General features: G+C 53.1%; 1 protein-coding gene across 1 annotated transcript; it reads left to right on the top strand.

Annotated features, from left to right (window-relative positions):
• Positions 1 to 834: 834 nt before the first annotated feature.
• SKOR1 (SKI family transcriptional corepressor 1) lies at positions 835 to 5,146 on the top strand. The gene is made up of 8 exons (XM_062583906.1): positions 835 to 2,820; positions 2,909 to 3,005; positions 3,509 to 3,616; positions 3,745 to 3,816; positions 4,108 to 4,182; positions 4,273 to 4,347; positions 4,846 to 4,911; positions 5,049 to 5,146. The coding sequence occupies exons 1-8, from the start codon at positions 835 to 837 to the stop codon at positions 5,144 to 5,146; spliced, it is 2,577 nt and encodes an 858-aa protein (XP_062439890.1).
• Positions 5,147 to 24,239: the final 19,093 nt, after the last annotated feature.

Here is a 24,239-nt window from a genome sequence, read left to right as displayed (position 1 = left end):
GCTTTGCGGCGCGGCTGCGGGTAAGTGCGGAGCCGGGGGTGCATGGGGCACGCGGGAGGGGGGAAGAAGGGCGCTCGGGGCGCGTTTTCGGGAGCCGCTCCCCGTTATTTCGTGTAATTACCACGGAAGCTGCTTAATGCCGTGAGCCCTCCTCGCTAAGCCAATTTGCCTCGCTCGTTCCCCTTCTGCTCCCTACGTGCCGCAGGTCTTAACCGCCCGGGCCGCGTAATCCGCCCGCTCCTAATCGCCTTGCGGAGCCGCGACAAAGGGGCGCCCGGCGGCCGAGCCCGGCTCCCCGCCGCCGGCCCCGCGCTGCGCGGCTCCCGCCGCGAGGTCCGGCCCGGCCCGGCCCTGCCCGGCCCGGCCCGGCCGCCCCGGCGCCCGGCTCGCCGCAGCGGGCAGCCGGGCCGGCACGGCTCGCCGAGCGGCCACAAAGGGACGCGGCCCTCGCGGAGCCGGGCGGAGGGTGCGCGCCCCGCGGAGCGACCCCCACCACCACCCTCCGCACCCGCGCTCCGCTCCGCCCGGCCCGGCCCGGCCGCTGCCGCCCGGCGCTGCGCGGAGCCGCGGTCTCCGGGGCCGGCGGCGCGGGGCCGCGGGCGGGCGATGCGCGCTCGGGCACTGCCAAATCTCGGTGGCCGCAAAGCTGGGGCACGGGCACGGGGGGGTGCAGCAGCGCCCGGCGGGGCTTGGGCCGCGGGTGCGCAGCGCCGAGCACGGCGGCAGGCCCGGCCGGGCTGCGCGGCGGCGGAGGGCGCCCGCGGCGGGGCCCCGGGAGCGCCGCTAACCTGCGCCTTTCCCCGATTTTGTTTTGCAGGGGCGTTTTGGGGGGGAATGGAGGCGATCGCCAGTCAGATGGGAAATGGGAGAGATGCAAGCTCCTCCCCAAATTCAAAGCAAGAGCTGCAGCCGTACCAGGGCTCCAATACCCTCAAGCCCAACCAAGTGGGTGAGACCTCTCTGTACGGAGTGCCCATCGTGTCCCTAGTCATCGACGGGCAGGAGCGGCTGTGCCTGGCGCAGATCTCCAACACGCTGCTCAAGAATTACAGCTACAATGAGATCCACAACCGGCGGGTGGCCCTGGGCATCACCTGCGTGCAGTGCACGCCGGTGCAGCTGGAGATCCTGCGGCGGGCCGGGGCCATGCCCATCTCCTCCCGCCGCTGCGGCATGATCACCAAGCGGGAGGCGGAGCGGCTCTGCAAGTCCTTCCTGGGCGAGCACAAGCCGCCCAAGCTGCCCGAGAACTTCGCCTTCGACGTGGTGCACGAGTGCGCCTGGGGCTCGCGGGGCAGCTTCATCCCGGCGCGCTACAACAGCTCCCGCGCCAAGTGCATCAAGTGCAGCTACTGCAGCATGTACTTCTCGCCCAACAAGTTCATCTTCCACTCGCACCGCACCCCGGACTCCAAGTACACGCAGCCCGACGCCGCCAACTTCAACTCCTGGCGCCGCCACCTCAAGCTCAGCGACAAGACGGCAACGGAGGAGCTCTCGCACGCCTGGGAGGATGTCAAGGCCATGTTCAACGGCGGCACCCGCAAGCGGACCTTCTCCCTGCAAGGGGCGGCCGCCAGCGGCCCCGGCGGCAGCTCGCCGGCCGCCAAGGCCGCGCTGCACCCGCCGCCGCCCGCCGGGGCCGAGCTGGCGCCGGTGCACAAGAGCCTGCGGTGCAGCGGGCAGGAGCCGGCGGGCGAGCGCGGCGCGCTGAGCCTGCCCGCGGCGCACGGCGGCGCGGCGGGCGCGCACGGCGGCGCGGGCGCGGTGCGCAGCTACCCGGTGATCCCGGTGCCCAGCAAGGGCTTCGGGATGCTGCAGAAGCTGCCGCCGCCGCTCTTCCCCCACCCCTACGGCTTCCCCGCCGCCGCTTTCGGACTCTGCCCCAAGAAGCAGGAGGAGGCGCTGGGCGGCGCGGGCGGCGGCGAGCCGGGCAAGGGCGGCGCGCTGCCCTCGGGCATGTTCTGGGGGCCGCCGCACCCGCACCCGCACCCGCACCAGCCGGCGCAGCCGCCGCACCCGCCCGGCGCCGCCAAGGACAGCGGCGTCTACCCCTCCTTCCCCATGTTCTGGCCGGCCGCCGGCAGCCTGCCCGTGCCGCCCTACCCGGCGCAGAGCCAGGCCAAGGCGGCGGCCACGGCCGTGGTGGTGGCGGCGGCGGCAGCGGCGGCGGCGGCGGCGGCCGAGCCGCCGGGCCTGGCGGGGCGGCACGGCGAGCTGGAGGGCTCGGAGCCGTCGGGCAGCGGGCGGAGCAGCGCGACGCCCCAGGAGGGCTCCGGGGCGGACGGCGAGCGCTGCTCCAGCGCGCTGTCGCGGGCGGCAGGCGAGGAGGAGCGCTCCGGGGACGAGGCCCTACTCCCGCCGCTGCCCCTGCCCAGGAAGGGCAGCTACCTCTCCGCCTTCCGGCCCGTGGTGAAGGACACGGAGAGCATCGCCAAGCTCTACGGCACCCGCGAGGCGTACGGCGGCGCGGCCGCCCGCGGGCCCGGCTACCTCTCCCCGGACTTCCTCAGCGAGGGCAGCTCCAGCTACCGCTCGCTCTCCCCCGGGGGGGACACGGCCGAGGAGCCCGAGGTGGACGTGGAGTCCAACCGCTTCCCCGAGGACGAGGAAGAGGACGCAGCCGCCGTCGCCGCTGCCCCCTCGGAGGAGCCGGAGCCGCCGCCGCCGCCCCAGCTGCTGCCCGGAGCCGAGGAGCCGCCGCCGCTGCCCGCCGCGGCCGAGGGGCCCGAGGAGGCAGCGGGCGAGGCGGCGGCCGAGGAGGGGAGCCAGCCGCCCGACGGCAGCCCCGAGCGGAGCGGCAGCCGCGGCGCCTACGAGGTGCGGGGCCGGGCGGGGCGGGCGGCTCTGCTTCGAGGAGGGCCGGGGCTCGCCGCGCCCCGCCGGCCGCTCACTCGCTGTTTTGCAGGTGTACGCGCAGGACAGGGGCGAGCACCCGCCGCCGCTGAAGACCGCCGCCTCCCTGGGAGCCTCGGCCGCCTTCCTCTGCCACCCCGAGGCCAAGGGTAAATCGCGGCCCGGGCCGGCCGCTGTCCCCGGGCCGCGGCTAATGGGGGGAGGGAGAAAGGGGGGAGGACGGACAGACACCAGTGCAAATCGAGGGCAGGGCCGCGGGCGCCGCGTCCGCCGGTTCCTCGGCCTCGGGTGGGCGCCCGGGCCGCCACTTTCGTTTTGGGGACTTCTGGGCGAAAAGCGATGCAAACGGTTTCTGGCGGGGGGAGGGCGCGGGGCAGCTCCCGCCACGGCCGTCGGGGGAGGCCGGGGCAGCGGGGCCCGGAGCCCCGAGCCGGGAAGGAGCCCCCGCGGCTCGGCCGGGCCCGGCGAGCGCGTGGACCGCGCGGCACCTCGGGCAAAGCTCCTGCCGGCAAGCTACTTTCCAATAGCAAAGCGATTAGGATGTTCGCTAAGAAGGTTTTAACGAGGACTTTGTCCTTAATTATGTAATTAAGGATATATCAGGACCATACTTTCATTGCTTATGGTTGAAAATCGGTTTATTAACTTTAAGAGCAAGATAAAGAAGACAATCACTCGACAGCAGAGGATTTAGAGACTAGAAAATCCTATCAGGACCAAAGGAATGTCTCGCATCCGAGCCCTGTAAATACTGACAGAGGTAAGCGCCGCTCCAAGCTTTGCACCGGCCTCCGACCGCCGCTTCCCCGACGGAGCCGGCGCCGCGGCGGGGCCGTGCGCGGCCCGCGGAGCCCCTGCGGCGGCGCTGAGCGCGCTCTACCCCCGCAGGAGAGGATGGCCTCGGCCTCGACGTCGCTGGGACGCAGCTGGTGGAGAAAGACATCGAAAACCTGGCCCGAGGTGAGGCGGCGGCGCAGCCGGCGGCGGGGCGGGAGGCGGCGCCCGGCCCGGCCCGGCCCGGCCCGGCCCGGCCCGACGGGGCTCCGCGGCCCGGCGCGGCCGCCGCTGCCGCCGGGGCAAGGCGGGCGGGGGGAGCCCTGGCCTCTCCTCGCGGCTCGAGGTATTTATGTTTTCTGCAAGAGTGATTAACTCCTGTGATTAATGTAATGTAATGCGATTAGCGCCGCGCTGAGCCGCCTCCATATGGAAAAGTGCGGACTCTCCTCAATCCCGCGATATATTTTTAAACAGACGAGTTGCAAAAACTGGTCCTGGAGCAAATGGAGCTGAGGAAGAAGCTGGAACGGGACTTCCAGAGCCTGAAAGGTACCGGCGCCCCCGCAGCCCGGCGGCGCGCAGGGCCGCGCAGCACCGCGGGCCGCGGCGCGGGCCGCGCTCACCCCTCTGGCCCCGCAGATAACTTCCAGGACCAGATGAAGCGGGAGCTGGCGTACCGCGAGGAGATGGTGCAGCAGCTGCAGATCGTCCGAGGTAAGGCCCGGCCCGGCCCGGCCCGGCCCGGCGCCGCCTGCCTGCCCACCGCCGGGGCGATCCGGCACTTACTACTGTTCTTTTTTTTTTTTTTTTTTTTTTTTTTTTTGTCATCCTTTTTTTTTTTTTTTTTAATTTTATTCGATATCCTTTTGTGCACTCTGATTAGCCTCGGAATTGCGAGCCGACTCGCAAACGGCTGCGAGGCATCATTACGCGGGAGCGAATGAACCTTCCTATCGCAGCAATTTCCACGGTGCCTAAATTAAAAATCGAGGCGTAAAATTACCTGGGAAGTAATGCCCAAGTTTGCGTTAATCCTGCCCGTATCCATCTGCCTCCCAGCGCCGTTCCGGCCGTTGCTCCCCGGCGCTGCAAACGAGCGCGCTGCCGCCCTGCCTCGCACCGTCCCGGCCCCCCCGCTGTCGGTGTCCCCCGACGGGGCGCCCGCACTGCGGTCCCCCCCCGGCGCGGTGTGATGCGTTTCCCCCATCCCAGATACGCTGTGCAACGAGCTGGACCAGGAGAGGAAGGCGCGCTACGCCATCCAGCAGAAGTTGAAAGGTACCGAGGCAGGAAGGGGGTGGCGGTGCGGCCGTCTAAGGGGGGGGGGGGAGCGACACCTCCCCCCCCGCAGCGCGACCGGGGGAAACCGGCGGGAAGGGGGCCCGGCCGGGGGTGACGGCTGCGTCGGTTTGCAGAGGCCCACGACGCGCTGCACCACTTCTCCTGCAAGATGCTGACCCCGCGGCACTGCACGGGGAACTGCTCCTTCAAGCCGCCGCTGCTGCCCCAGTGAGCCCCCCCCTCCCCGCCCCCCGAAGCCATGCGCCCCGCGGCGCGCCCGCAGCCGCGGGCAGAGCCCACACAAGCCATTTCCACGAGGAGACGTTGTACATAGAGGACTCGGAGCTCGGCCTTCCTCGGACTGGCAATACGGCGGGGAGCGGCCCCGGGCCGGCTGCAGGGGCCGCGGGGCCCCCGCCTGCGCCCGCGGGCCGGGGCGCCCCGCTCCGCGTCTTCCCCTCCCTCCCTGTGTGTCCGCTTCTTCAACCCTTGTCCAGACTGGAAACAAAAGTGGCTATGTGCAATGGATATAAATGTACTGTGATTCTCTTGGTACAGTATTTGTTGGATTTTTATTTATTTATGATGTATATTTATTTTCCCCCCTCGGGCCCCCTCCTCCCCCACCACCCCCTTGTAAATTTATGGATGTAACAGCACTTTAACGGGCGGTTCGCGACTCCGGAGACAGAGAAAACAAAACGCTCGCCCGGTTTGGGGAGAGAAACCTCTGTACGTGATTTTTGTTCTTTAATAAAAACCGACTTTAAGAAGCCGCCTGCTCCGTGGGGCTGTCGCGGGAGGGGGCGGGGAGGGAAGCGGTGGTGCGTGGGTGCCCTCCGCGCATGGCACGGGAGAGGGTCGCCGTGCTCCGCATCCGCGGCGGCCCCGGGCGCAGCGAGCGCGGGCGGAGGCCGCCGTCGGGGCGCGCAGCGGCGGCCGCCGCGGGGCTCCGGCGCGGTGCCGGGGGCGGGCTGAGAGCGGGCTCTGCGGCGGGGGAGCCGCCCGCTCCCCTGCAAAGTTCCCCGTTCCTCCACCTCCTCCGCGCCGCAGCCGGGAGCTCATTAATGCCCATTTATATGCTCGTTTCACACATGAAAGTATTACATTAATGAGCTCTGAGAGTGGGTTTGAAGGTGGCTTGCACACCTATTAGCCCTAAATACCTGTTTTCATCCCGAAATTAACCTACCACGACATCTCGGCGGGCCAGCCCGGCGGCAGCGAGCCGAGCGGGGCCGAGGGAAGGGAGGGAGGAGAGGGCGCACCTTGCGCCTTGCACCGCGCGTCCTGCAGCGCAGCGGGGCTACAAGTGCGGGCGGTAGCCGCGGCCGGGATGCTCCTTGCACCGAGCGGGGGGGGGGGGGGGGGTCCTGCAGCGCTGCGGGGGTGCGAGCTGCAGCCTGGGGACTGAGAACAAGGCCGGGGTGCTCCTTGCACGGGGGGGTAGGGAGGGGTCCCGCAGCGCTGTGGGGGTGCGGGTGCAGGCTGCGCGACCGGGATGCTCCTGGCAGCGCAAGTCCTGCAGCGCTGCAGGCTGCGGCCCCGGGACCGGGGACCGGGACAGAGATGCTCCTTGCACGGCGGGTCCTGCAGCGCAGCGGGCGCGGGCTGCAGCCGGGCTGTGGGGACGCACCGGGGAGGCTGCGGGTCCCCTAACCCGGCGCCGTGGCTGGGTGCAGGATGCCCGGCAGTTGCACAGCTCGCTGCCGGCGGCGCGGAGGCCCCGGCCGCCCTCACCGGCGCCTCGGGCCGTTGCGCGGCGCGGCGGGCGCAGGTTCCGCGGCCTGGGCCGCCCCCGCGCGGTCGCGGGCGGCGCTGCAGCCCCGGGAGCCCCTCGGTGCGGGACCTTCGCCCACCCCGAAGGAAAGGCTGCAGCCGCCGTCTAACCCCGCGCAGCGCCCAGGGCCTGCTCCGAGCGCCGGTTTTGCCCATCTGGTTTTGCTCCCTGGCCCAGCAGCAACCCTGCTCCAAGCAGGGCCCCGGCTTGGGACCGCCACAGGGCTTCGCCAGCCCAAGGGCTTCGCTCTGTCATTCCAAAATCTGCTTTTTTTTCCAGGCATTTAGACAAGGCCATTTTGCCCATCAGCAGCTCTGTGTGGCTTTTCCTGCTGGGAAGGCCGTGGTGGGGAGTGCCCAGCATCAGAAACAGCCCCGTGTTGGGACACAGAGAGCAGTGATCTCCCACCAGCTGAGCGAGGAGGCACCCAAGTCACATGAACCCCAGCTGGGGTGGGTGGAGGTGGCTCGTTTCACTGACTTGTGGGGCTGAAGGTTACAATACCCTAAAGATGAAACCAAAGCTGGTTCTCTGGGGCTTTTCTCATTTCCTAGAGCATCAGGTGGAGCTCTGGAGAGCTCTTGTATGCCTTGTTGGGGGAGAGGCCTCCTCCCTCGGCATGTGAGCTGAGAAGGAGCAGCCCGTGTGCCATTCCGAGCAGGAGCGCTGGAGCCTGGTCCCTGCGTGCAGGTCAGCCTGGGGGAGATATTCCCTAGTAGGGAAGGTATGGGTATGGGAAACCTGGGAGAGGCGGGCAGCGTCCTGGGGTGAAATCGGCCTGTCCCTTTGGAGATTGTAGAGGAGCAGCCACATATCTCTCCCAGTGTGGCTCTCTGGTGGTGTCACCAGCTTCTTGTGGGGGATATGGCGTGACAGAGCCAGCAGAGCTTGGCCTGGCTACCTAGTCTTGTTGGATGGCGCTCTAGGGTGCTTGTATGGTAGAGCCATGAGCTTGTGTCTCCGGAGGAGAGGCAGAGCTGGGGCTGCAGTCACCTTTGCCGAGGGAGGAGAAGCACCACTACACTCTCAGCTTTGATTTTACCCAGGTTGGCAGGGGCTGTCACCCTGCTGGCAGCTCTCCTCCCTGCCGGGTGACCCCACTGTGGCCGGCACTCGTGGAGCTGGGCAGCCTGCTGCGCTCACCTGCTCGGGCGGACTGCGCAGGGCAGCAGCACTTACCAACACGAGTGCAAAAATGAACTATTATGTTGTATTAATATTTTCACACTACTTAGCTCTCATTAAAATGTACTTTGCTGAATTTAATATGCAACTTCAAATGACACAACGTATTAAGTGCTTAATATACTAGAAATTATGAAACTATTATAGTCTAAGTAATATGAAATAATTAGAGTGAATTAAACTTCAACAGTAGAATGAGGGAAAGGCTTCATTTTTTTTTTTTTTTTTTTTTTTTTTGCCATCCTAAAATAGTTGAATGCATTAATAGTCCCTGAAAATAAACAGCCAGAGCTAGGATTTTTAAATAATTAAAGCAGGAATAAGCCTGGAGTGTCTGTATTTGAGGCTGTGATGAATTCTGAATTCTGGGAAGCAGAAGGTCTGTTTGCTGCAGCTGATGGAGTTGTTCTTTCAGGCCAGTGGCAGAGCAGTTCCAGAGTTGCTCACCAGACCTCCAGTCTTGCCATGGCTCCTTCCCATATGCTATTTTCTCTTGTACACCAGGCTGTTTGTTTGGAGGCAAGCAGACGTGATTGCTCCCAGTGACGGAGCAGTGTCTGTTCTGGGTTTCGCTGCCGAAAGTCCCCTCTGCAGAGCAGCTTGCATCTTAAAGGGGCTGTAAGTGCTCAGGAGACCTAGAGATAAAATCACACCAGCTGGATGGGGTCTGGCCTCTCATTTTGGGAAGTGCTTGAAGCCATCACAAATACTTGTGTTGGGATTTAATTGCAGGTGCTTTTCTTGCAGGTGGGGCATCACCCTGGAGCATAGGCAGACAGACCGGCTGGTAGATGCGCTCTAGTGGCTCTACACCAGTGGTCCCTGAAACATGAGTGTCATGTTTAGGCCTCTTAAAAAGAACCAGGACATTTCCATAGCAGTACGAACGCAGACATGGACCGCTTAGGTTAGGACCTCTGCGCACACACTAGGTGCTTGGCTCAGAAGGGACCAACAGGGCATCTGGTCCATCAGTGTGGCGCAGACCCCATGACTGTTGTTAACCCTGTGCTGAGCTGGATAGTCTGCCTGTATGGAGCAATCTCTCCGGCGGGCATCCAGCCCTGTCTTAGCAGATGCCAGGAGATGGCGTTCCCACCACTTCCCTGAGTCCTGCAGCCCGGAGCCGCTCTTGGCATATATGGCTGGCGGCAGCAGCTGCTGCTATATTTCTAACTAGGATTTGTCTGATTTTGAATTGAGATTCCAGGGAAACTATCAAAATTACTCCTCGAGGAAGCCGTTCAAGCCAAGGTGGTGGGATGCACAAGCAAAGCAGCCTCAGGGAGGGGGAAGCCAGGCAGAAACGGTGGCCTATCACTTCTGCAGAGGAGGAACGTGCAGCAGGAAAGCTGTTGAGTCCACCCTGAAGTAGCAGGTGCTGTGGCAGGAGAGGAGAGCAAGCAGGGGAGCAGGAGCTTGCCTCCCGGTGGGTCTTGGGGCAGTGGTGAGCCATCAGTGACTACAACTGTGCCTGCACAGTAGTCTCCCTGGGGACTTCAGGGGAAGCAAATGAGTGCGGAACGGGTGCTAGTCCTTCTCCATGCCGTGCTGGAGACTGCTCGGGCAGCACATGCTGCAGGCGGTGAGAGGCAGCCCTTTCGCTCGTCCCGAGGGGCTCGTGTGTCTCTAACAGCTTCACCGACTGCAAAAACCTGGAGAAGAAGGGAAAAGCAGCTTCCCCATGAAACACTGGTGTTGGGAGAAATGCAGGCTGAAGCTGTGATCACGGACCTGATTCTAGGGGCTAGGCCAGCAGTAACATTAAAGATAATTTAAGATCCTCTTTCCCTAAGTGAGAACAGACTTTTCTTTAGTAAATCCATTAGGCTCTTACCAGATTTATGGAGCAGTATCAAATAAATAGTGCTGTACTCACTTAGGTGAACACTAGGAGGCTAACAGTCAAGTGAAAAGTGAAGAAAACAGCCCTTAATTTGCCTCAACCTCAAGTGAAAAGTGAAGAAAATAGCCCTTAATTTGCCTCCTTGATGAGGATTTAGATTCTACCAACCGTATCATAACAAGATACATTTGCTTGGAAAGTCTAACCATTAAGTACAAAGAACTTGCCAGCAAGCATCTAAAAAGTGTTAACTTTTTTAAGGTGCTCTGATTTCAAGATACTATTTGCAGTTGGTGATAGGGAAGAAAAATAACCACTTAATCTTCTTGAAAATGGGCAGGCTTAATTTTGGGCTAGCATTTCATATTTAGTGGAAGATGCGTTTGTCAAATTCATCTGACTCGAATGTGCTCTTTCAAAGCTGTGTTACTGCTGGAGTCGGGATTTGCTGAGGTTATGGGCCCACTGGGTGCTGTGCAGAGATGGAGAGCAAGCGTTCCCCTTTTCACAGAATTTATAGGGCAAGGGTGGGTCTAGAAATGATAGCACCTTTGAGAAATTTGTATTGGAAGGAACCTTTTGGGTGTCTCTAGTCCAATCCTACAGGGCCAACTACATCAGGTTGCTCAGGGCCTCTTGCCATCAAGACTTGAATGTCTCTGGAAGCTCCAACATCTTGCTCCAGTTTCTGTGCTTGACCTCCCTCATGGTTAAAAAGGGTTTCTAATATCTAACTGCAATTTCAAGTGTTCCCTATCGCCTCTTGCTGTGCTCCTCTGAGAAGAGTCTGCCGCGGTCTCCTCTACAACCCCCTATCTGGGAGTTAGAGGCAGCAGTAAGACCTCCCCTTTGCCTTCTCTTCTCCTAGCTGGAGACACCTGGCTCCCTCAGCATCTCTTTGTCCATCACGTGCTCCAGCTGCCAAACATCTTGGCCCATCAGGACCGTTGAGTACTTATCTGCAAAGCTGCTTTCCAGCCAGCTACTCCCAGCCCATACTGGTGCATGGGGTTATCCTACTCCAGGGCAGGACTTGGCATTTGCTTTGGTTGGACTTCATGAATTCCTCTCAGCCCATATCTGCAGCCTGCTCAGGTCTCTTTTTATGGCTATACTGCCCTTCAGAAGATCAACTGCTCCTTCCAATTTGGTGTCATCTGCCAACTTGCTAGGAGCGTGCTCTGTTCCATCAGCCAGGCCGTTAATAAAGACAGCGTTGATCCCGAGAGACTGTACTAGTGACTGTCTGCCAGTTGGACTTTGTACCGCTAAACACAACACCTTGAGCCTCACAGTCTGGCCAGTTTTCCACTCACATTGTAGACCATTTTTCCAGCCCCTATCTGGCCAGTTTGGCTAGTAAGGTGCTGTGGGTAGCCATGCCAAATGCCTTGCTAGAGTCAAGATAAATAAAATCTATTGCTTTCTCCCTTTCCACTGGGCCAGGCCCCTCATGACCAAGGGTGATCAGCTTGGTCTGGTGTGACGTGTGCCTGATAACTCTGCGCTGGCCGTTTCCAGTCGCTTGGAAATAGCTTCCAGCGGGCTTTGCTCCATCACCTTCCCGGGGCTCAGGGGAGGCTCATTATTTGGTAGTTTTCTGGATCCTCCTCCTCCTCCTCCAGCTTGAACATGGATGTGATATCTGCTTTTTTTTTTTTCCAGTCACCAATGGTGGCCACGACCATTTGCAGATGAGGGAGAGTGGCCCTGCAGTGACGTTGTCCAGGTCCTTTAGTACACTTGAATGCAGTCCAGCTGGTGCCACGGACATTTGCATGTCCAGCTGGCTTAAGTGGAACTGAAAAGTGCAGTTTTGACAGAAATGCGCCAGGATTTTTGTTAGCCGCCTCAGCTTCACTTTGTTAAATTCCAAGGCCTTTTCTTAGGGGAAAAATCTTGGCTGTTTCAGGATCTGGTTGATGGGATATTCTTCTGGCTGATTGCAAGGGGCTAAGGAGAACACGTGCACCTAGTACTTGTCCACGTAGAAGCTCGTCCTGCCTTCATCTTAAGTGTTTTGCTTAGATCGATCTAGTTTCATTTGTGCAGTGAACTGTATGGCCGACCTTTGGGTTTGAGTGTGTTGGGAACAAGTTTGAACACGACTGCAGCAAACTATGTGAACTCATTGGAGTGTCTGCATGCAAGTAAGTATGGGTTTAATTAAACTGATGCAGGTTTGGGTGCAAACGAGACTTTCCGCATTGCACGGATCAGAGAATGGCGTATGGAAGGGTAGCTCTGCCTTGCTTACAAAATCACTTATTTATGTTCATGTAACAAAGTGAACTCTGTGGTTTTCTTGGAAACTTAAAATGTGCTTTCCTTTTTTAAGCAGAAAATTATTTCCTTTGATCTCCTTTCTGGTGCCTAATGAAGCTGCAGGACGTGCCTCCCTGCGTCGCGCCCGTTGTTCTCGCTTCGCCTCGCTTCCTGACCGTTTCGGGGAGCTTGCGAATCGCGCGAGCTTGCCTCTGCAGAGCACTTCACACCTCGCGACACTATCCCCGCTTCAAAGCGTGCTGCAAACACAAAGAGCCCCTTGCTGCCTGCACGAGGGCCAGGCTGCCGTTGAAGTCCGTAAGAGCTGAACGTGCACATCCAAAGGCATGATTTGACGCTAACAAATTAATTCTCGCTATTTGTCTGTGCAGGAATTACGCTGCTGTTTCCACCATGCAGGTGGATTAGCAGGGAGGGGAGGGAGGTCTGTGCGGTGCAGGGGACCGGTGCCCATGCTGGAAGAGGGATAGGTTTGTCCCGGGTGGGAGCAGGCAACCGGTTGGTGGCTTTGCCCTGGCGCCCTGGCTGCCCACGGCCCCTTCCGTCGCTCTGCAAAGCAAGCGGGCGCTGATGGGGAACTGCAGAGTGAAGAGCTGCAGATGAGCTGTCCTCCACCACAAAGCCCCAGCTCTGTCTCCTGCGGTTGCCTTGCAGCCAGCCCGGCCGCAGGGGAGGCTGGCAGGTCCCGGCGGTGCTGCCTCGGTGCAGCCGGCACGTGGCTTTCCTCCCCGAGCCCTGCGCTGTGGCCGGCCGGGCCAGGCCCCCACTCGCAGCACGGGGCTTTGCAAAGTGGCCGCTGCTCTGGATGGACGTGGAGGGCCATGGTGCCCCTCATGCTGCTGGCCTCCTCCTCCTCCTCCTCTCAGCAGATGAGCCACTGCCGTGGCAGGTGTTTGCTGTTTTAGGTTATGGTCACACTGGCGATTTGGTCCACTTCCCTTTCATTTCTCAACAGCTTGCGGGAGAGCATGGGGCCACGAGAGCTGTGGGAGGGGATGGGCTGATGGCCAGAGGCCTGGAGGAAGGCTCTGGTGAGGCAGGGGAAGCCTCTCACTGAGGCCTCTTGAAGGATTTGTAGCTCTGGTCTGATGGTGGCAGAGCTCCTGGAGCATCATTTCTGCTTTTCCCCTTCAGTCCTGCTTTGCTTGTCGATGACGGAGGTGCTGTCCCTGCAGCCTATCTCCCGGCAGACCTGGCCAATCTGGGCAGGAGGTGCTGGGATGGTGGTTTGTCCCCACCAACCTGTCCCAAACTGCCCCCACAGGGAGGACATGTATGGTGGGTGCTGTAGACGCTCCTGCTCCCTGGGTGAAATCCCCTCGAGAGAGGGTGGGAGCATCTTCCTGGGAAGCTTTTGCTGCTCGTGCTCCCCCAGCTTCTGCTGCTGCTGGGACCATTAACGTCACCTTTCACGAGTGCTGTGCTTGCAAAGGAAGCTGCCAAGTATAGCACGTTTTAATTTGTTCTTTTCCCATGCATTCCTGAATTTATGATTTAGTTTAGTCTGGTTACCGCTTGCGACGTAGACGTAAAGCCCCCTCCAGAGGGTGACTCCATGCCATAAGCTTTGTGGGTTCCCTGGAGAATATTGATGTGCTGTTCCCTGAAGAGCATCCACCTAAGGAGGGATTTCATATTTGATTTTGCAGAAATTTGAGCTTTGAAAGCTGTCAAATAGATTTGTCCATCCAGTGATTACATGTAACAGGCTTCTGTCCAAATCCAGATGATGATGTTTTGTATTCTCTCCATGCCTTTAAATGCCTAGCTGTTACGTACTATGGATTTGGGAAATATTAATAATGTGTAAAAAGAACAAAAAAGGAGGGGGAAAATGCATTTTCAGTGATGCATGCATCAAGTTGAAAAGTACATTAGCAGTCACTTGCCATCTGTAGAGACTCGTCCAAAGCAAACATTACCAGTCAGTCCAGGTCTGGCTGCATAATTGCCTTAAACCATTGCAAGGGCATCCAGAATAGCACAGTCCTGGAACTACTTCTAGGATTAGGTCTTACTCCCCTGAAAAGTAAATCTTGGCAATAGCTCAGTTCTCCCTAATAAAAATTCCATTTTCACAGCTCTATTCAAGTTTTCCAGAGCCGTGGTCCAAATTAGAAACTGCATGCAGAATATCTGACCCCGGAGAGCAGGATGGAGTTTTTCATTTAAAGAAGTGCCAGGCTGGAAATTTCCAAAGTTCTCTGCGGTTCACCTATAGCAAAACCGGAGAGCATGTCTTCAGAAACCGCTCCCTTCTGCTGCAAAGCTCCCCCTGCCCCGGCTCCTGGCCGCTCCGCTCGTGAGTGCGAGCGTCTCCTCTGGGGCTTTTCTTCCAGAAACGTGGTCTCTCTTCACAGACCTGCAGGTACTTCTGGAGCTGTTTCTTGGTCAACTTCTTTTTGAGAAGAAGTGGGGAAAAGCGACCGAGCTGCAGCCATGCATGCCTTGGCGTTTGCAGGGGGGAGACTTCAGAAACACGATGCCCCCTCCCTGCAGGGTTTGTGTGGACGGATCGCTGTTTTTTGTGTAGTCCTAAGGAGTTGTAAAGCACTAAGTGCTGTAAGAGATCTCACTGAGTGACCAGCAGAAGCCATTTGATATGGCTTTTACCATCATTTTTCCAGTCTTAGATTCATCTGTCCATCAGTAGCTTTTAGTGCAAATGTGCTTTTCTTTTAACATGATAAATGCTCATCTCGCAATACTTCAAAACCAATGAACCTATTAGTGTCTTGAGGAGAGATGATCCAGTTAAATGTATCCATGGGATAAACGTCTGCTTCTTCTGTTAAACAGTGCACAGGCTTCGAGCAATGTGTGTTTATTTTTTAAACGGAAATGCAGAAGTGATCCATGCAGCACGCATTGTAGTTGAACTTGGCCAGTAGTAAATAGCAGAGTAGTTTGCAGGAGCAACAAGGAAGCCACAGTCACAGCTCATCTCTGGATCTCAGGCTGGCGGGGCTAAAAGAAGATTCACAGAAACAAAAACTCTGGGCAAGATCATTGCTTAAATGCTCACATGGGCTCCTAATTGTGGAAGCATGTTGAATTACATGATACAATGCGAAGTTATATAACACATTTTATGAAACTCCTGGCAATAAAACAATGCATAAAAATAACAGATGTGGCAAATCACAACCATGTTCTGAAATCTTCCTGTAGCTCAGTTTAGTGAAAGCAACAGAGTTGGTTTAAATTGGGCTTTGTGTTTTTGTTTTCTAATGTCCATGGACAAAGAAATACGTGAAAGAGAAGTTGAAAAGGCTAAAAAATGCGAGCAGCTGCCAACGCCAGGGCAGCACGGCGAAGGCGCGGAAGCAGTAGAAGGTCGAGCCCTGCTCATGCGTCTCCTGGAATAAATAGGCAATAAATAGGCTTTGGGTTTGGTATCGGTGGTTGGGACTTGGTGGATTTTCCAGGGAATAGTGATCAAAGAAGTAGAGGGGCAGCAGGGATGGAGATGGGGCAGCGGGGATGGAGCTGGGGCGCATCCATCAGATCGCGCTGTGAGCAGAGCACCTGGCTGCGTTCGGGTGGCTGCGCAGCCGCGGCCAAGTGCCCTGGCCCGCCTCGGGGAGGAAGACCGTGAGATACGGGCTCTCTTCGGCACGCAGAGCCCAGGCGTCGTCCAGGCCGGGGTTCCTCCCCGCAGCGAGCGCCGGGGCTCGCGCGGTGCCGCCGCTGCCGGACTCGGCTGCTCGCCGGCTGTGGTCAGAGCAGGATCTGTGTGCCCACGCGCGCTCTGCAGCTCTGCACGGCTGACAAAGAGCAACAGGCTCCAATTAAACACGAGCAATTTTCTTGTTTGTTGTGGTACACGGTGTCCTGGACAGGGCCAGTCCACAGCTCCGAGTGCCTAAAACCAGACCAAGGCTTTAAACTGTGAGGCAATGCTGTATCACTGCTGTGCACGCAAGAAGCAACTGCTTCTTGCTGGATTTTGCCTTTTTTGTTATCCCCTTTCTGCTTGTTGGCCGTTAGCCCCTTATAGAGTGGATTTTACATAGCTGCCCTGTGCTAGGTGGGGGATTGGGTAAGAAAAAACAGGTCATGTCCCTGGCTGGCGTACAGCACCATCACTGATGCGTCTGGCTGTGCAATAACCATGCTGCCGAGCCAGGATTTCACCTCCAGCCTTCTATGTTACGCCCCGTTAATGCAGAAGTTAGCTAGAGCCCTGATGCAAGCGCAGGACCAACAACACCGTCATCTCCGAGTGAAGGGGCCGAGGTGCTAATTATTTCTTGCTATAGTTTTAAAGAATTTTTCTTCTTAGATGGAGGAAAGCTGCAGGACATCTTTAATGGAAAAAATGGGAAAATAGTACTAATAGCGTATTTTTATTAGTACAAAAGGAAAAAAGCCCTTCAGTTAAGAGACTTGCAACTCTAAGCAAGAAAATTCCACCTGAAAGAGAGAACTTGCTGTTTTTGAAAGGGTGTGCTGGGCACAAAGAGCAAACTGCAAGGATCTCATGCAACTCTGCTTTTTAGGTCTAATACTAAATTCACCCATTTACTCTTTTGCTTTACCCAGGAAAAACACTTTAGTAACGCTAATGATAAGATGAATTTCTAGACTAGCTATGAGTACTGAGCATCTTCCAGGATCAGACTCTGACATTTCCATCTCTATTTTCTGTTGCCTCCTCATCCAGAGAACTGATATTTATGTAGCTCTTCCCATCCTCCAAGTCCTTTATAAGTGCCAAGTTTTATTGTATTCAGCAAACGGAACAGTAACGCGAGACCTAATTTCCCCATCTGCCAGCCAGTCCTGAACAACTTGCATGTCTTTCCCTTTAGAGAGAAATCTTGGGCCAATCAGAAGTTTCCGTGTTCAATTTAATGTAAACAGTGGGTCTGATCTCAATTCTGTCATCATGTTTCTGCCTGAGAACTTTGTACCCATTGCAAACTGTTGAAGAGTTTCTTCCCACGTCGGAGGCGGTGGCTGTGTCTGGGTGACCCAAGCTCACGCTGCTCGGGACGACCCACCTTACGGCTCTGAGCAGCTGGGAAGCTAGAAAGGTGCCAGAGCAGCTGCACCGCGAGAGGTGCTTTCGGGTGCAGGATTTCCCCTTGCGTACGCACGCGCAAGCTTTGTGCTTGCTCCCCCTTCGGCATAGCCATCCCTGCTGCCGCCCCAGGCTGACAGGCTCAGATAAGGGCTGGAAGGGGAGATAAGGAGTCTTCTCCTTCTCCCTCGTCTGCAGCATTAGCAGATGAGGAGGCTCCGCTCACCAAATCCCACTGCCTTAGTTAACAGAGTAGTGCACAGAGTAGTGGCTGCCAAATAAAGTGGGTCACGTGCAGCCCTGCTCTCTGAAAGAAAGATAAATATGAATTTTTTGTAAAAGAAACTTTTTAGTTAAATAAAAACCCCTAAACTTTATTTTAAAGCACCAGAGGAAAGTGGCTCCCCCTCCCAACCCCATGTCTCTTTAGAAGACACCCTTGAGGGGTCAGGATAGGGCAGTTTTACCTTGAGCAAAACCACGTTGTGTGATGGGGCAGAATGGGCAAAGACACATGGTCTGAAAGAGACTGGAGCAAGCACCAGCTAAGGGATATAACGTTTTTAATACTGTCTTCAAATGCAGCACGTGACCAGCAATATTCATACATGATGTATATACTCATTTTTACTCCCTAAATTAGGGGAGGATCGAGGTCCTGCTGTCTAGCTTGGGAGCTCATTTGTCTGCTTGAAAGCATACGGCCAAGAACAGCCAAATAAATAAATATAGTCTTGTGTGTTTGGGTCCGAGCAGCAGGCAGAAGGCTCCTCGTGCAATGAGCTGACAAATAAAGAGGAACCTGTTGATCTTGGAAAGAAACGGAGGATTACGGGGCGGTCACACGGCGCGAGGGAGACCATGGCCGTCTGTCCGGCCATCAATCTCGCTCGTTGCTAACCTGCTTTCGGCAGCGATGGTGTGTTTGTTAACAGAGCTGCTGGCTCCTGCGCGTGGGGTTTTCCTGTCCTATAAAAAGCTACCCGTGCCTAAACGTGCTGGCCTTGCGCAGCCGTGGCAGAGAGGCGAGATGCTCTTCGCTGGATCCTTGCCATGTACTAGGTGCTATAGAGAATAATTAATGTTTGTAAATACTTATGATTGGTAGCACTATAAACAATAAATACTAAAATTGTTTGCCCGACGATGATGCATGAATGCAGGATGCCAAAAACAAAACTCCAGCCTAATAACAACCCCCCTATAATTCAGCAAAAAGTTATTGGAAGTAAACCAAAAGCTATGTCTAATGCTAATAATAAGCATATTTCCCAAAGGTAACGTTTGATTTCTATCCAAAACCAAATGTATTTGAAGCTTTGCCTGAAAACCATTGTACAGCAGATTAACTGGGACATTTTGATCTGTGAATAACTTTGTAAAGCCTTCAGCCAACTCTGAAGAAACAGCAACACAGACGTGACAAGACTGGGCTACGAATCGCTTCACAGATAATGTGGCTTTTTCACAGTGAGTCTGGAGAGGCTGGAGAGCTGCTTTGGTTTTGTGCGATGCATATCTGGCGAGCGCATACAGCGGTGTGCGGAGAGCACTCTGAGCAGAAATATTGGTATCGGACATTGATGGGCTGCCTAAAATGACCTCCCGAGTCTGTGAAGAACGTTATAGATTAAAAAAAACCTATTATAGCCCATTATGTTCTGGAATGTGTCCTGGTGCACATCACGGTGGAGAACGCCAGTCGCTCTCTGTATTTCCTGTAGGAAAGGAGACCTATGGAAATGTACTTAATTTAAAATAAAGAGGGGGAAAGTAACAAGAGAATGCTTCCCCCGCCCCCCGCCCCGGTTTTATTTATCTTTACAACTGAAAAGACTGAGCTGGGGAAGGCGACTGGAAAAGGAGACAAAAGCAGAGGTCCCTCGCTGTTCTCTAAGTGTAGGTTTGAAATCAATGCAGATAATGCATTTGGAAGGACTGTCTCATTTACTGGTTTTCAGTAAATTGCTGGGCTGTGCTTCCCAATGATAGCATGATAGTCATGCCTGTGCCAGTAAGTATATGCATTATTTTTCCAGTGTGCAATTTCTTGCAAGCAAAGTTGGAAGAGTTTAGTTTGAGCTGCCCTGATGGCTCACCCCGAAGTTTTTTGGTTCTATGTGTGGGCACAGAAATACTTTGGGCTTGTGCATGTCACCCCAGGTGGTACAACATGTTTCTCAGTTCTCTGAAGTTTCTTGCAGAGACACAACAAACCGTGCTCACACGCGACATCCTCCTGCGGTGCAGGGAAAGGCCCGGTGGCTCTGCCGTTCCCACGCTCCCGGCAGCCTTGCGCCCACTCCCTGGCCCAGCAGCAGTTGTTTCGAGCCGCTGATCACTCTTCATCTTTAGCCGTCTCATTTTTTGCCCCTAGAAGTCGGTGATAATCTCCCAGTGACACCAGTGCTGCTGGATTAGGCCCAGGGTCTAGTTATCCACATTAAAAGTATGAACTAATAATTCATAGTTCAAAGTAGGTTTGCTATGGACAGCACCACTAGGAATTTATTGCATGATACTAGAGTTGGTGCTTAGGTTTTCTATGAATAATATTTTTTAACTGGAGGCAGACTATTCATATATGCTTTGAGAGAATAGTTTTATGGATAAATACGATCTTTATTAATATTTGCCTTTGTTAATTCACTAATGTTAGTAAAGGGCTTTGAAGATGAAAGCACAATATGCAATAAATATTAAGATTATTCCAATATATTTAATGTTGCTAGCATTCCAGCTCCATCATCTTTCATTCAAGAATCTCAAAGTACTTCCCAAAGGCTGATTAATTTTCTCTTGAGAGTCCAGGGAGATACCTATTATTATCATCCCCATTTTATAAAAGAGTCGTCTTTTTAAAGTGCATTTTACTCCATGCTTGGTCAAAATCAGGGAACAAGGCGGGAGTCTACTTGGGAATGATCCAAAAATTCCCGACTCCCGTTCTTCTGCTCTTGCTGCCAGACAACATTCCCATCTGGGGAGTGTGGTGTGGTGCTCACTCGTGCAAAGGTGCTTTCATCTCTCAGGTGCTTTCATTGGTTCTCCCAAAACAAAAAATAGACACCAACAAGGCTGCCACACCTCAAACAGGAACCTAGACTCTTCCTGATCAGAATTATCCCGGTTACTAACGTTCCTGAGTGGCCGATGGTGAATTTTGCTAGCAGTGCTGTGAAGGACAGGCCTGGGGTCCCATCCATCACCTCTGTTCAAGGTCAGTGTGATCAGACACTGTATTGTCCAAGAGCTTGTTTAAAAACTTAGTCATTAAAAAGATAGCTGGTGGGAAAGGGGCTATTAACAGAGGAACAGGAGGGACATGTATATGGGGACCTTCAACATGCTGGGGTAACTCTCAAGGTGTTTTAGAATCCTCCTGTAGAGACAGCATTTTGTAATCCGTATGCAAACCACTTAAAATGGATTTATGCTCTCAAATCTGGACTGGGTAAGGCTATACTGTGGTGTAGAGTGCAACTGAGCACAAAAGATTTGGGCTAAGTGGCACATGCTGCAGCTGAACTTCAGAAATGCTCTCCCCAAGCCAGAGCCTCGGTTACGGATGAGACCAGGAGACCGTTCAGAGACAGCACGACTCCAGCAAGCCATGAGAACAATGCAAAGTTCAAAAATAGCAGTATTGACTGGTGGAAAAACAACAGCACACATATAATTTTCAGGTAATTACTACAGTATAATTAGCTCTGCTGTTTTCATGTGAACCATCTGAAATCAACCCTACTTGCTACTGTAACTCAGCTTTATTTACAGTGTTCCCATGAGTAAAGTGATTCTTTAAAAACAGAGATTATGTAACAAATGTAGAAGTGAGTACCTTGTACCAGATACCGTTTCTGTGCGGGCAGGCATAGCCTAGCTGCTGGTATTTATTCAGCATTTCAGTCGCCTCTGCTCTGAACCTCTTCGGGCAATGTGAGAGTTAAAGAATGGGAAATTGGAGGCATAATGCGCTCTCTGCTCATATATACCCTACATTACTTGCATGTATGGTCCTTAATGGAAATAGCCACACTGAGAAATTGTTGAAGGACTGGGAAGATGAAAGAGATTCAAACTCCACATCTTCTTCTAGATCATTCTATATTACACCAACATCCCAAGCAAAATTTTACAAAATAGGACCATATAAAAACGGTAGCATTTTATGCCTACTATGTGAGTGCAGAAAGACGAGGAATACCAGACTTTCACATAACAGTATAAGAAAGACTTGTGCAGTTCTGTAAAACTTAGCATCTTGGGGTTTTTTGTTGTTGTTGTTGCTTTTTTTTTTTTTTTTTTTTTTGGCTCTACCATTGAAGGAATTTATTCAGTATCTACAGAAGGTAACTTCTTAAGCATTAGAACCTTGCCCTCCTATGTAAAATAACTTGTTAATGGGAATGAAAGAGTTTGTTGCAGTCAAAACCTTTTTCTGTTGCTGTTTTAAGTCCATATGGCTTAATTAAAAATCTGTCTTTCTTCTGTGAAGATGTTTTGAAGATAGATATAACTTTCTGTAGTCTTCTGTCTTTGTATTTAAATTGTCCTTGGCCCGTTTCAACCTTCTGAACGATCCAGAGCTCGAAGTATTACTTGGTCTTGAAATAGCACCTCAGACTTCAAATCTCAATATGAGCTGGTTAAAGCCTATTGCAGTTGCTTTACTTTCTCTTCTTGTGCTGCATCTATGTTTTATGAAAATGGGTGCTAATGATAAAAAATCGCAATTGTGACTCATTGAAATGGAATTTTGTTGACAAAATCTGGATTCAACTCAGCCAAAGGAAATGCTTTTACAAGTGTAGATGAATATCTCAGGAATGAGTATTTCTTCTCAGTGAAAAACTTCTCTAGCCTTGATTAACAAAATAAAAATAGGACAATTCAAATAAAAGTTCAGAGAGAAGTGAACAAATGCGCATACAGAACCAAAACCATTCAACAGTGGCAGTTTTCCTGGGATAAAAATTTACTAGAAGCCGTAAGAGCGGCAGGATCCTATCTGTTACCTTCTCAGCTAGCGCTATCTCTAAGTAACATGTATGCCTTATTTTGGTTAAGAAAGCAGTCCTTCATCATCAGATTCATCAAATGTAAAGCAGTTCTGCTGTTGTGACTGCTGTCATTAGGTATCAGATTAAGGCTATGTGAATGTTTTGCACAAAACACTTCTCGTTTGTTCAGTGGTAAACCAACCACTTCTATTTTCTTGCACCTGAGCTCCATAAAGATGCAAAACCCAAAAGCAACAGGACAGAAAGTGATGGCTAGGAGCTGTCGATGGCTGGACAAGTATGGAGGCTGGTCCCTGGGGATCCAGCCAGAGAGACTTCATTCTGTTTGCCCTTGCTGCAAAACTTCGACTCAACTTGACACAACTAACACTTCATTTGACACAGTCCAAATGTAAAATAGCTCAATTATGAAGAACAGGCCTTAAGAACATTAGCAGAGTAATATGAGCAAGCACATATCATCCACTGACATTAGGGTGGAAAAGGTTAAGCAAATAGTTCTAGAGAATGGGCTAATTGTTGTTCCTATTACTATTGTCTTGCAGCTGCAACTCTTTGTCTAGCAGTAAAGTACACAGGGAGCTGAACTTGACTTGGAATATGTAATTCCAGGCAGGGCATTCAAATATCAGAGAGTACAATTAACATTTTAAAAGATTTATCAAAATCTCAATAAGTAAAGAAAGGGTTTGTATCGTGACCCAGACAGGTTTTGAGTGCTTGATGTTATAAACTGCACCCATACGTATTCAGGAATAAGACAAGTATGTTTAGGAACACAGAACCCAGGAAATATGCAAATGTAACACTGCATATGTAATTAAAGATTATAGTAACTCATTTGCATGTACTTTCCATATTGCAATAATGTTGTTATACCAAGAGATCTAAGGATATAAAAGAGGTGGCATTAACAATATGGTCCAATATCTTTTCCTAATTTAGGATTTTATTTGATAATCTCACTTGCTGTAAATTTTAATAACACAGGCAGCAAAGATGCAATGAATATTCCTTTTCTAAATATGTAACTGGCTTCGTTCTGGGCCCAGTCTGAGAGATGATGGTAATAAAATATGATGTTGCATTGGAAAGTGAATTTAGGGGGTGTTGTATGTACTACTCTGGTTTCAGTATTTTTCTACATTGTTAAGCTTACTATATATCATATTGAGCAATTACACTTATATCGCATATAAAGGATTGAATGAACTTAGTTTGTCTGACATACCGGCTGTTCCATTTTCTTCCTATACATCCAGATAATTTTCAGTAAAGTGTTCCAGAAAAAGCTATTTCAGTGACATATCTAAATGTTTTGTATGCCTCCAACAATCTCAAGAATAGAGACGTTTTTTAACGATTTGATCATGTTTTTGTAACAGGAAATAGATTCATTGAGAGAGAATGAGTTTTTTAAATAACTTTTTATTTATCCTCAGGACAAAAAAATGCCCTGCCCCCTGCTTGGTTTTGAGCAGAGAATAAGTTTGGACTACTAGAAAAAGAGGAGAAAGTCTTAGAGGCTTAAAGTAATGAAAACAACATGTCAGTATGAAAATTGCTTATCTGTATTAAAAAATTTTGTTGTGTCTGAATATAGTTTTCAGAAAATGAGTTATGTGACATGATAGATTTTTGGGATGGTTACAGGACAGGAAAAATGGAAGAAAATCAGGCTGGAAGGTAGATTCTGGAAGTCATTTATTTTATTGCAATCTGGCAAAAGGGGGAAATGAACCTTTGAAAACTGGGAATTGAAAATATCATAAACTTGAATGTGTGAGTAAAATCCCTGATCTTTATTTTTATTTCTCTTTCACTTCCTGCTGCCCCTCTGCAAAAGGTTTAAAGGGAAAAAAAACTCAGAAAAAGAGAGAAGACTGACAACAGGAAGGCTGTTTTGGAGGTGCTCTTACCTGCTCCAGTTAGTGGTTAGTTGCTCGCCTTTTTGAAATGGAGAATCCTGATAAAGAGGTCTGAGTGTTGCTATCGTGGACAGAACTGCAGCGGACCTGGAGCAACTGAGAGCAGCTTTGAAGAACACTGTGTGTTGACAAAGTCTTTTCTTGCCAAAGAAACCATCATGTAAATCTGAAGAGCAGAGAGGAGCAAAATGTAATTACATGTAAATAATTGTCTAAAAATAGAAGCTCAGATTGTTTTTTTTCATATTAA

The sequence above is a fragment of the Rhea pennata genome, chromosome 10, assembly GCF_028389875.1.
Source record: "Rhea pennata isolate bPtePen1 chromosome 10, bPtePen1.pri, whole genome shotgun sequence".
In the NCBI taxonomy this organism is placed as follows: domain Eukaryota; kingdom Metazoa; phylum Chordata; class Aves; order Rheiformes; family Rheidae; genus Rhea; species Rhea pennata.
Note: the sequence above shows the minus strand (reverse complement) of the source record. Positions and strands in the feature narration are given on the sequence as shown.

What these genes read in the sequence shown, in the direction of transcription:
- SKOR1 (XM_062583906.1), top strand. Translation starts at nt 835, where the DNA reads ATGGAGGCGATCGCCAGTCAGATGGGAAATGGGAGAGATGCAAGCTCC. An exon ending in CTGCCACCCCGAGGCCAAGG is followed by an intron (nt 3,006 to 3,508) that starts GTAAATCGCGGC and finishes ATTAACTTTAAG; the next exon opens with AGCAAGATAAAGAAGACAAT. An exon ending in GCAGCTGCAGATCGTCCGAG is followed by an intron (nt 4,348 to 4,845) that starts GTAAGGCCCGGC and finishes CCCCCATCCCAG; the next exon opens with ATACGCTGTGCAACGAGCTG.